Below are 13,085 nucleotides of genomic sequence, written 5' to 3'. Positions count from 1 at the left end.
CGCATTATGCCATTCTCTTCCACTGATCTCTATCTCTGAACATACTCTCCTTTTATTCATATCATCTTTCACACAATCATCCATCTTTTTTAGGGCGTCCTCTCCCTTTACATCCATCTACATTCATATTATACACTTTCCATAAGACATGATCCTCGTTCCTCCGCATAACATGTCCATACCAGCTCAATCTGTTACCTCGCAACTTGTCTATAACTGGCGCAACTTTTAAACTTCCTTTTTGTTTTCTTCCAAAAAAAGTTCGACTAAATATATAAGTAAATATTTTAGCCTGCTCAAAAATTCTGCTGTAGTTTTTCTTTAGCATGCTTAAAATAGCGAGACATTTAAATAAATCTATTCTGAATGCGATCGAAACTGGTCAGTGTCAACTTCCAATTAGAGGAAGGAATGCGCTGGTCCCCGCTGTATCTAGTCACGAGAGGTGCTAACAACGTGTTCCACATATCTGATACTGATTTTATATTATAATTGGTACTTACGAGAAAACATTGTTTTAGTACACACGGCCAGGGTGGTTTAGCGGTTTAGCACACGACCTTAGTTTCGATGGTCGCAGATTCGATTGCTTGCACGGTACAAATATTTGTATTCATGAGATATAATATTTGGATTCATGTTTGGAACGGTCTGTCTATGTTCCGTATTTATAAAAAAAAATTGTTAAATTGTTTAGTACAAGCTTTTCTTAGCTTTGGACTAGATGGCGTTGTGTGAATTGGCCAGGATTATTATTTAAATCAAATCAAAAAATATTTATTCATTTTGGACATTTAAGTCGCTTATGAAAGTAAATTTTTTGTATTAATATTTTTTCGAGTTCACAGCAACTTCAACTGAGAAGGACTGGCAAGAAAATCAAATGAATTTCTTTTTTTAAGAAAGCCAGTTAATTTATAAATAAATTATTAATAATAAATATTATTATCATTATTCATTGTTATTAAATTGTTATTATTATCATTAAATTCTTATCATTATCATTATTTTAGCAACTGAAAACTACATTTACAGCTAACACGGGCCTGACTTAACTGATTGTAGGAATCTCCACAATTATAGTATCCACGAAAAGTATGATCGGCTAGCTAGTTTAGGATTTATGAATTTAGAATAAAATTTCTCTATATTTATTATCGATAAACATTTTAAAGAAAAATTGTAGGTTTGTTGCATGCTTCCATAGTAATCCCCAATTTTTTTTAATTTTTAATTGTATATTAGAGTGCGTTTGACCGATACATTTAAAAGAGCAACACGCAAGTTTCTTGCTCGTTCTTCTTATAATGTGACAGCTTTCCGAATGAGCGGTAGATTAATAAAATGTGATGACTATTCAAAAGTGCTTCAATCATATGATTTTCTATTCTATTCTATTCTACATTCCATTGCAACAGAGTTGCTCTATGGGTTCTGGTCCGTATACGGATACACTAATGAAAGCATACTAGGACCTGTTTATTATTTAAATTGTCTATTTATTGAATAGTAAGAAAGCAACAAAATCCGTTCAGTAGTTTCTGTGAAAGAGTAATAAACATCCATCCATACTCACAAACCTTCGCATATACAATATTAAGAAGATCCACGAGGCGATTTTGATGAAATTTTATATCTATACTTGGTAGGTCTGAGAATAGTTTGTTAACTATTTTTTATACCCTTAAGTAATAAGAGTGACCCACCTCATTTTTTTTTATTTTTTAGCTAAAAATGACTTTTTTATATGATTTAACATTAAAAATACACACCACCCCAAATTTTCACCCTTCTACTATCAACTCCTACTTTTTAATAACAATTAACTATATGGATATATAAGCACGACGGATATATCGTTATGATACACACAGCAAAAGTAAGAAATAACACTTTGGCCACGAATATTTGTATTGTACCGGGATCAAACCTGTGACCCTGCCAGTGTGTAAATATTGCATAAAAATTGCAATTCTGTTTCATAACTTATCTGATCCTATATATTCGATAATGTACCCCTAAAACGTATTGATTCGTCGACAGCTATGTTCAGTATCTTTAGATAAATTCGTTATCTGAATATGGCCGTATTTATCCAACGTCACACTTTACCCAAAAACATACATTAAACAAATCGCCAGCAAACGATAATGTACTGTACATAAGCATAAAAATTATAAGCTCTAACAAAAATATCATTAAAATCAGCAAACAATACCGTATCCAAGATCCAGCGTCGGAAGTCAGAAATATCAGCCGCGATATCTTATCAACGGACCTCGCTAGATAACATTTAGTTATTAACGAGATGTGATACGAGCTAGACATTGTTAGGACAATATCTGAAAGTGAAATGGCGAAATCCACTAATGCCCTTTCTGACGTTAAAGTTGAGGTGCTTACGAATAAGCCAAAAACACACGACAATGCCTCAAGTACGAATGAAAAAGATAAAGCCGCGATTACGGATGTGTCCACAACTAGTGGTAGTAACTATGTGTATGTGAATACAGCCTATGTTGGAAGTGTAAACAATCTTACAACAAGAAACGATCGGATTGATAGATTGCCGGAGGCTCCCACAAGGTTGGTGTTATTCCATAATATATAAATATTAGCTAAGTCTTAATCACCGAAGAAGACTACAAAGGTGTTCAGATTGAAGAATGAGAACTATCGAAATTTATTTGTGTTCTATCAGACGCTGTTCAGGCATATTTGTAGTCCTGTTTATACTTTCCTCAAAATATGGTCAACCTTTCGAAGCTCCCAATAGGTATATGTAGAATCCTGTTTATATTTTCCCCAAATCTAGTCAACTTTTGGAATCTCCCAATAGTTGTCCTGACAGAATCAGCATGGCCCTATTTACTCTGTTAAGATCAACTATTTTGGAAACGTTCAATGATTATTTCGTCCAAAGCCGTTTTGCTCTTTCTTTGTTTTCTCCTTATTTCTTCTTTGTTTGACTAATCAATTTTCAAGATCCTTTTAATGCGTTGTTTTCTTGAAACATAATCTTTGTTTACTGTAAACATTGTCATTTCTTTACTCCCTAACGATATCCTTGCCGAAATTTTCGTTTTGTATGCACGATTTATTATAATTTACTATATATTAAATAACGTGTGGACTAGCAGTAAATACATACCTAAAAGATTATATTTTAGGTTTGTCAATGTGATGATTTATTCTAGTGGTTCATTCCTTTTGGATCACTAACCTAATTTATGATTAAAACAAAGTTATAAAAGTAATCACTGTTCGCAAAATTTTGTAACTTTATTTATAATATACAATATCACTTCTAAATCATAAGAGTATTCCAGATATTGGGCTAGCAATAGCAAGAGACTAGGTACCAATTTTTTTATAGACCCAGACATCAACTAAGAATTAGATTTTGCAAATTTTTTCAGGAATAAAAGAGAACGCGCTATAGTAATTGCTGCATGCACTAAGCAAATTGTCGCATCTTGACTTAAAAGGATCAATTTTATCTGTTTTAAAGTTAATTATCCTGCTACATATGTAAACAATGTAATCACTTGTATTATAATTATTACTGTTTCACGTATTCTAGTGAAAATGGTGGATTATGTTACAGTGCATTGTTACGCCACATTTTTATAACTTTAATTGTAGCTAAGTTATATATATCTAAGTATTACTTCTTTAAAAAAGCATACCTACATAATAGATAATATAAAAAAATAGTACGTTACTCTAAGCATCATTTTTTTAAAATAGACACGCCTATTTGTAGGGAATATATATATATATATATATTTTAAGTTACAATGAAAGAATTTCATGACTCCAGAAAAAATTTGTAAACATAATAAATCTAGAAATCATTCTTTACTTAATTTTAAGAGAACCGAAGACAAATATCTTGGCGTTCTATGATGTGCGGGATATCGTGTTACAGAAAGGGAAACTCCGAGCAATTCCGGAGACTTGTCTTGACTTCCTTGTGACTCGGGTATAGGTTTACGGGGTCCCATGTCAACGCACGTCAACACTCAACTTCATGACTCGTGTTTCCAACTCTCCTTCTCTTTCCCAGCTAAATCTAGTAGGAGACTGCTAGAACAGCTTTAGATATACGTTCTAATATAGAACTTACTGCATTTCTAGACAGTTCAAGATTTTTTAGAAGGCTGTAGAGATTCAGCTGGTATAACTCTCGCTCCTACATCGATAGCATATAAATTAACCACATACCAATCGTTAATTCGTTTGTTAGTTTGTAATATGGATTTGTTTCTATTGCATGGTCTTTAGGTGTATTTGTTTCCCATAGTGCAATGTTATGTCAAGGACCATATTATGTAAAAGTCTTATCAAAATATTTAATGTGATCCTTTCTAAAATCTGTGTAATAGTCGTATCATGAAGTTTTTTTAATTCTATACTATACTAGCCATAAAACTAGCATGACTCATTATTTATTCTTATTAATATCATAACATTATCGAAAATATGATTATTAGAGAAACTATTGTACAAAAACAATATTAATCTGATAATTTGAGAGATAAATTTGCTGTTTCTTTTGAACTGACTAATACCCTGTCTCATAAAAATATATGCTACTTACATACTTTATATCTGTTAGATAGCATATCGAATATATGACTGTGTATGATAATATTATCAATTTCTGCAATAAAATAATTGCAAAAATATATTAGATCATTACTATTTGTATCTGTATGAATAATGTATAAAATTAAATTTAAACGAGATTAAAATCTAATCGAAAATTTTTTGCTGTATTTATTTCAAATTTCCTATTCTCTGAAAAGGCGTATTTTGCAACATTTCTTACGCCATATACAATTACTATATACACTATTTTGACTTTTAAAATAACTAAAACTTGTTTTTTTAGGATGTTGTTACCTACATTAATCTCTCTTTAATCTTTAATTAATCCTCTGATAATACTTACAAAAACGACATAATCTTCAGTCAATTTTACTAAATGTCTGCAGGATATAATTAGATCATTATCATCATTATATCAACTATATCAATATTTACTATGATATATATGTGATAACAACAAATGAACACATCAATATTTGCTATAATTTTAATATCATCACTTCATCTCAAGAAAGATGCTCATCTAATATACTCAACCGTGATCCCTGCTTGTTCTGTTTCTTATTTGTTTGATCTGACTGTTTCTGACTGCTGAGTTTACTTCAGATCATATTATTTAGGCTCGGAGGTCTAGCACTCTGTCCTTACTTCCGAAGTACGCTGATTAGATTCCTCGCACGCCTCAAAATATTTATAGCCATGAGTATGATTATATTATATTTATTTCAGTTCTCTAGTACCAATAACACAAGCTCTGCTTAGCTTACCATTAGATGATGCTGTGCGAATTGTCCTGAGAGGTTATTATTATCTCAAATCTAAGAGTAACCCTTTACATAATTGGTTATTTGACTTTGTTTCGTCATTTGGCAGCATAATTGGTACAAACTATGCTTGGTTAATTGCATCTTTTCTTATTACAGTGTCGTTCGCGAGCAATATTGGGCATGCTCAAGATGGCCCTTTGGTCAGCGCATGCTAGCAATTGCCGTGGGTATACTACTCGGGACAGTCATAGCTCTATCCTGTATCGTCGGACTGAACAATCGTGATGTCGTGGACAATCTCATGCCTGGATTTCTTAGGTCCAACCCTGAACAATAACACCTCGAAGTTCACTAACTGGATTTTGAATTATGTCGTAAGATTGACTTCTTTACTACGATATACGAAGCGTTATTTGTCAGTTCGCAAAATGTAAACTGTCAAAGAAATGTAATGGAGCTTATGCTCTAATAGTTTAAGGCTCATAATTAAACCAGGCTCTTATTCTTTAATTTATGGACAAATGTTCTGACTGATCTATTAATGCGCTGCAGAAACCAAAGAAGCTTTAGAAACTTTACATCTATTCGATTACTCATAGAAGTTTTATAAGAGCTATATCGGCTACTATCAGATTTTCATCAGTAGCCGTTCTTAGCCAGTTTTTTTAAACCTAAAACCTAAAACCTTTTATAGATTTTGATCGCTATGACAAAACTAAACGCTTTTGATAATATCAAAACCAACATTTGGTGGTTAGACGAGGAAAGGTGAAAATTTCTTCTAGTTCTTAAATAAAGACTTTTATGATAAGGCTTTAATATAAGATGGTTTAGAAATTCGATCTGTGGAAGTTTAATCGAATTTTGTCCATGAAAAGCTAATACAACTCCGAGATGCTTGATTTCTGTGATGACGAGAAGGTTATTGATAAGAATAAGAACATATGAAAATGTAGTATTATATAAATTATGAATAGTAATATACTGAATGACTGAAATATTAAAATGGACGACAACTGATAGAGTCTAATATAGGTTTGATGGCATGTTACTAAGCAAATGTCCACTATGTGATGTTTTTGAAGTACTAGACCAATATGAGTATTTTTAAACAGCTTCAATAAAGAAATTCGTTCTCAGTTCGATTCTTGATTACTATCTACTTATAAAGTTGTATATAACAGAATTGGTTTTATTTAAAATACTTCTTGCGATGAGGACGTAGTATATAAGGTACACGCACATTTTTAACAATAAGAATTAGTTATTGCTGCCAATAAAATTAGATAAAAGAAAATAACTTTTAAGGGTACTTTATTAAAGGCGATAAAAGACCCGGTTCAGCGTATGCCGACAGGATGCTCCTGTGCGGTGGTGCTTGGGAGAAAAGGATCCAGTTAAAGAACTGGATCGTATTCTCACAAGTTTGAAAATAAATGGAAAAAAAATAAAAAATAGGGTAGCATAACACAGCAGCTAATCTATGGCAAAAAAAAATTGTGATAGGTTTGGTTACTTTTTATGGTTGTCGTACTTTATTATAGAATGCAATCAACCTTTAACCAGAATACCCGTAACAGGGTTGAAATTTCGAAAGCTAATAAATTGTAGAAACATCCAACATCACATTTATTTAATGGGTGACATAAAGCAAATTATATTATCTTATAATTAATATAATATAAATAATAATATAATATAATCAACGGATTAAGACGCCATCTTTTTGTTAATTTAATTTAAGAACTTCTAGTGTTAGCAACATAAGGATCAATTCATTAATATTACATTAAATTAGAAATACGATCTATATCCACGTAAAGCCAAGGATTAGTTATAATTTTGACATTAAACCGTCCTAATCTTCGATTAAGTTCTACGTTATTATCTTTGATTAAAAAAAATAAGTATTCAATGATTATGCTATAGTTGATAGGTTCCGTTCAAAACTCCTTATTCCATTATACATAATAAGGAGGTAATATATATATATTTTTTAGTAGTATATAATGTTATGAATGTATAGGCTATTAAGTGTGTAAAATATTCCACGAGAATATGACAATTTCTCCGTCTAATGGATTCCCCGTCCAATCATCTAATCAAACACGATTCGAAAGTTTGGTCTGAAACGAGGTTGTAACCCCCAGCACTGCTCCAGACTAAAACCGTATCCTTCAGGAGGAAAAAACGGCTTCAGTAGCTCTATAAGTCCTTCCGTGGGTTTGGAGTGCCATCTGCACTCGTCCCCAATCGTCCGGAAAAGCTATAGAGCCCAGCCACGGCCAACAGCATTAGAATATTTCGAAAAAAAAACTTAATTTCAATTATTACTATTATATTTTCTTTCTGATCTGTATGCGAAGTAAATTAAAAAGGTAATTGTTGGTTATTTGAATACATTATGAAATGTTAAAAAAATCAGCAATTAAATAAGTAGAACAGTACTAACTTTACTTTTACTATAAAATTTTATTAAATAGAAATTCAAATTTAAATCTAATGACTAATCTAAGTATTTCTTTACACTGTAAATGTTGTTTCTTATGATAGTTACATTTTTGTTGCAATACACTTAATATAATAATAATAATGTCTGAAAATTGAAGTGCTCGAAGAAATATCTTCGTGAACTTAAACTTAACCTTCTATTGTTAGGTTAAGTAGGTAGTAAATAATAGTTAGGTATTTTTTTGTTTATTTTACCTTTTGAGTAAAGCAAAAGGACTATGTCTATACAGCCATATAGTTCAGTAAATAGACGGTTACTAAATAGTACAAATATTGAAATTGACAGTCTGACTGACGTCACAGATAATAAAACTGTTATTAGTGACGTATTCAGTTGTGGATACAATCTATGCCGTAGGCGTGGAGTAATGACGTGAATGTGTGTAACTAAAAGCGTTTTGTGATATCGTGTAATTAATTTATGTAATAATTAAGTGACATTATTGTGTAACTATTTGTAATATTGCTATTTCATTTATCATTGAGTCGTTCTTTGTCGATGACTACAATATTAAAAATGTATACAAAATATAAAAAAATGTCAATAATATCTTGATATCCATACAGGCATTAGGCACGCGACAATCAACATAGAAACCGCTACGCACTTAATCTCTGTTCAATCAGATAACAGTGTCAGCGCTATGAATTTTAAGTTAGATATTTTCTACAAAAACTATTGTTGGAGCTACTGAAGCTCCAACAAGTATCATCAACAATGAACGATATTAGTGATTATATAAGATATTTTTGTTTTGTTTAAATTTCCTATTTAAATAGATATATAAGCGTGATAGTATATTATGCTGAATTTTTAATTAGTTCTAAACATAGAGTATCACTGTTAGCGTATTTGATCTCTTTAGAAAAATCTTAAACTGATTGGAAATCTTTGTAATTCAATGAACTGGTGTTGTATTTCTTTTTTAAAGCGATGACAGATATACGGGCAATCACCTTTCAAAAATGTCATAAAAGGTGTATTTTATAACGTCGGTTAAATAGCAAAATGGCAGTATACAAAATGTACATTTTTGCCTTGTCTTGTAGATAAGCAATTAAAGTTTTTAAATTTATTTTCCCTTTAAATTTACACAGAAGTATTATATATAATTTTAAAAGTATTTAGGTAATGATTAAGACGGCGTGGTTAATTTAATTGACTTATATAAATGGAGGCAATTCTAGCTTCTAACTTTGAAAAATGTCATTTTTCTGTTTATTCGACGATATACCTGTTGCTTTTTTATTACGTATATTTATGTTCATGAATTACAAATTCCATCTTAGATGTGAGGTTAATGTATAATACAACATTAGAGCAATTCAATGTGTTTTATTGAAATCATTCTCCAATTCACCGTCGAAGAGAAAGTCATCACCTACTCATATATCTGTATGTATGTAATATATCTCCATTCACAATTATAAACCATTATAAATATTAATACCAATTAACACATTAATAAAACCCTATAAACGTAAACCCCATTTGACAAATTCCGACGAATAAAAATTTAAGAATAAAATGCAGTTACTGTTTTCATCATTACATAGTATAAAACAAAGTCGCTGTCGCTGTCCCTATGTATGCTTAAATCTTTAAAATTACGCAACGGATTGAAGCGGTTTTTTTAATAGATAGAGTGATTCAAGAGGAAGGTTTATATGTATAATACATGTTGACCCGTGGGAAGCCAAGGTACCCACCCTGGCTTCCAGCTAGTTACATATTATAAAATAAAGTCGCGGTCGCTGTCTGTCCGTCCTTATGTATGCTCCAATTTTTAAAATACACAACGGATTTTGAAACGGTTTTTTTAATAGATAGAGTGATTCAAGAGGAAGGTTTATATGTATAATACATGTTCACCCGGGCGAAGCCGGGGCGATAGCTAGTAATAATTGTAAACCATACTAAATAAATGAAGATGAATAAGATGATAAGAACCGTAGTTACCGTTTTAAGATATAAATAAGATTTTATTATTCACAATCGGGAACGCAACTTATATACTGAAATATTTGTTAACTACAATTACCTATAAATTATTTAACCGTGGTAAATTTGTTCGTGAGTTACTTGATCTTGTTTATTTTAACCATTCCGCAAAGTTTTAAACTTATTAAACTGTTGTTTCTGTTCAAAAAATTGCAAAGTACGAAAGTCCATCTCTACTTCGTCATCTGTTCTTAATTGGTATTCTGTAAGCGTTTGATCATCTCATTCACTCATCGCTTCACTCAAGGCAAATATAAAGTTCCTACTGAGCTATCGAGTTTGGCTATATTTCTAAAAAAACACTAGTGCCTGTTTTACCTTGATCCCGCTCTCGAGCGTGTGGCGCTGCAGTCGCGCGAATTCTGATTTCGAACCCCCTCCGATCGATCCCCCGTCCAATACAAACGGGGATCGAAACTACGACGGCCTGAGCCGAGGTTCGAACCCCTAGTGGTGCCCTCAGACTAATGTCGTATCCGTCAGGCAGGAGTTGGCCTTCAGCCTCTCCATAAGTCCTTCCGCGGGTTTGGAGTGCCATCTGCACTCGCCCCCTAACGTCCGGTGAAGCTGTAAAGGGCAGCTACGGACAACAGAATTAGAGTAGTCCGAAAAAAAAATGACGGACGATAAACGGAAGTGATGTTTACAGAATAGCGCTACATTTAAGACAATACTCGAGAGTTATCAAGCATGACAATGTTCGTGGTGTATTTCTTGTGAATCTGACTCAATCTACATGTTGCCATTCCGTTCATCTATACATCTATACATATAATTAAAATTGGAGTGTTGTAGTGTATGTGGAAACACTAGCAGTTTATTATCTATCGTCTCGAGCCGAGCGTACACGGACCGCCGTGCGCAAGAGGGAAGGGATTCCCTGCGCAAGCGCCGCGGAGTAAAGACGTGGAGCTATGGCTAACGAGCCGATATTACGTCGATAACAACTTACATACAAGAAGACATAAATAACAAATAAGTGAACACTATAAGTGTCTTTTTTGTAATATTGAAATAACCGTTTGGTTGGTCTATATCGGATCGCAGTTATAGTTATGTATATTTCTGACGGCCGGCCACCGTTTGTCTACATTACAGTCAGTCGCCAAAATACAACCGTGAAGACACAACGTCGTTTCATTTAAATTTAAGTACAAAATTTCCACTTCTCCCAAAGCAAACAGAAAGCAACTTTAACACAATCAACACCGTTTTTTACTACATACATATGAATATAAATACGGTGCATACACAAAAATAAGATTTATATAATTTTTGTCTGTCTGTCTGTTTGTTCCGGCTAATCTCTGAAATGGCTGGACCGATTTTGACGAGAGTTTTATTGGCAGGTAGCTGATTTAATAAGGAGTAACTTAGGGTACTTTTAGTTTAGAAAAATAAAATAAAGTTCCACGCGAACAGATTCGCGTGTACAGCTAGTATAGAATATAAATTATGAAGTATAATAAATTCTATTTTTAATTTCAATATAATAAAATTAGTGTAGTATACGTGTATAATATAGTATTATAAAGACTTTAGAATGTCACGATAATTGCAAAAAAAAACATTTTTTATCGGAGGCATTAGTAGATATAGAGTTATCCGGTTCAGTCTAATACAGACTAGATTATATTGTAATTTGTTTAATCCTTTAGGGAAATTACTAAAAATGATAAAACGATACGAAAAATGGCCATATGTTATCATGGTTTTCTTTGACTCCTCATATAATTCCACGTGACACTTATAGGTAAACATGCCATGCCATCTGCCATAGTGCCCTCTCTCTCCCCCCCTTTTATATATATATTTTTGGTGCCACTGAAAACCAGCTGTATGTTCACATAGGACATACATTAAAGCTGAGTGGAGCCATTTCAGTGCATTATTGGATGTAAAAAATGTTTATTTTATGTTTATTTTTTAATTATGGTAAATTAAGTTTAATTATATGTACATTTTATTTGCTCTTTTATTCGTTTGTTGTTTATATTGTATTTTTTACATTGCACTGAATAAAATATTTTTCTTTCTATCTGAAACATCGAGCTGTACGTGAAGTCACTAATGGCAGGCACAGGATACCAGCGCCGTGACAGTTAGCTGTCACGGCATATGCTGAGTGTCAGCCATGTTGCCAACCATATATATAAATAATATAAGATGATTTTTTTAAAATTGTTCTAAGTGTGTATGTATGTATGTATGTGTATATACATATGAGTGTGTGTATGCATATGTATATATATATATATATATACTAGCTGTCCCGGCAAATGTTGTTTTGCCTTAAAACAAAAAAAAAATTTAGGGGTGGACTACCCCTAACATTTAGGGGGATGAAAAATAGATGTTGGCCGATTCTCAGACCTACTCAATACGCTCACAACATTTCATGAGAATCGGTCAAGCCGTTTCGAAGGAGTATGGAAACGAAAACTGTGACACGAGAATTTTATATATAAGATATATATATATATATTTATATATGTAAAATGTACCTTTGTTAAAGTCGACATCACGGAAGACCGAAGAGCTGGCAGCTACCTTGGACAAAGAATTAGTCTAGCCATTCAAAGAGGGAACGCTGCCAGTATCTTTGGATCGTTGCCTAAAGGGACCCCTTTTAATAATATATTTTAGTCATTATATCATAGTTTTTAAGCTTTTTAATTTTAGGTTCTTAGTTGTACAATTAGGTTTACATATTAGGTTAACTTTCAGTTATTAAACACGTGATGCGGCGCTACCTTTGTCAAATGTGTAATACACATTTGTAATATATATATAATAATAATAGTTGTCAATAAATGATTTTCTTTCTTTCTTTAATCTGCCACGAAGATTTTTGCATAAACATCGCTGAAGTCTGTATACAACATTCAACACTATTTATCTTCAGATCAAATTTCATCAAAATCGGTTTAGTCGTTTAGTCGTATAAACATAACAGACAGAAAGCACACTTTAATTATAATTTACTTCATTGCATAGTATAAAACAAAGTCGCTGTCGCTGTCTGTCCCTCCTATATATGCTTAAATATTTAAAACTACGCAACGGATTTTGAAGCGGTTTATTTTAATAGATAGAGTGATTCAAGAGGAAGGTTTATATGTATAGTACATATACCCGAGCGAGGCCGAGGCGAGGCGACAAAAATTGTAAAAAAAATATTTCGGTGTATG

At 32.4% G+C, this 13,085-nt stretch overlaps 2 protein-coding genes across 2 annotated transcripts in view; one reads left to right on the top strand and one right to left on the bottom strand.

The window, feature by feature from the left end:
* LOC131852352 (laminin subunit alpha-1) overlaps nucleotides 1–13,085 on the bottom strand; it is a 239,529-nt gene that overhangs the window by 143,683 nt on the left and 82,761 nt on the right. The window lies entirely within an intron of this gene.
* On the top strand, nucleotides 2,335–6,491 carry LOC131852323 (uncharacterized). The gene is made up of 2 exons (XM_059202989.1): nucleotides 2,335–2,586; nucleotides 5,538–6,491. Exons 1-2 carry the CDS (start codon nucleotides 2,354–2,356, stop codon nucleotides 5,716–5,718), a joined length of 414 nt encoding a protein of 137 aa, XP_059058972.1. The 5' UTR covers nucleotides 2,335–2,353; the 3' UTR covers nucleotides 5,719–6,491.

This window comes from Achroia grisella, unplaced genomic scaffold (genome assembly GCF_030625045.1).
Source record: "Achroia grisella isolate CSIRO2021 unplaced genomic scaffold, CSIRO_AGI_Agris_v1 utg842, whole genome shotgun sequence".
NCBI classification, from domain to species: domain Eukaryota; kingdom Metazoa; phylum Arthropoda; class Insecta; order Lepidoptera; family Pyralidae; genus Achroia; species Achroia grisella.
The sequence above is the reverse complement of the archived record's forward strand: the minus strand, read 5'-3'. Positions and strand labels throughout refer to the sequence as shown.

Excerpts from the sequence above, each read along its gene's own strand:
- LOC131852323 (XM_059202989.1), top strand. The coding sequence starts at position 2,354 with ATGGCGAAATCCACTAATGCCCTTTCTGACGTTAAAGTTGAGGTGCTT. Across the intron at positions 2,587-5,537 it reads TTGCCGGAGGCTCCCACAAG|TGTCGTTCGCGAGCAATATT; the intron begins GTTGGTGTTATT and ends TTCTTATTACAG.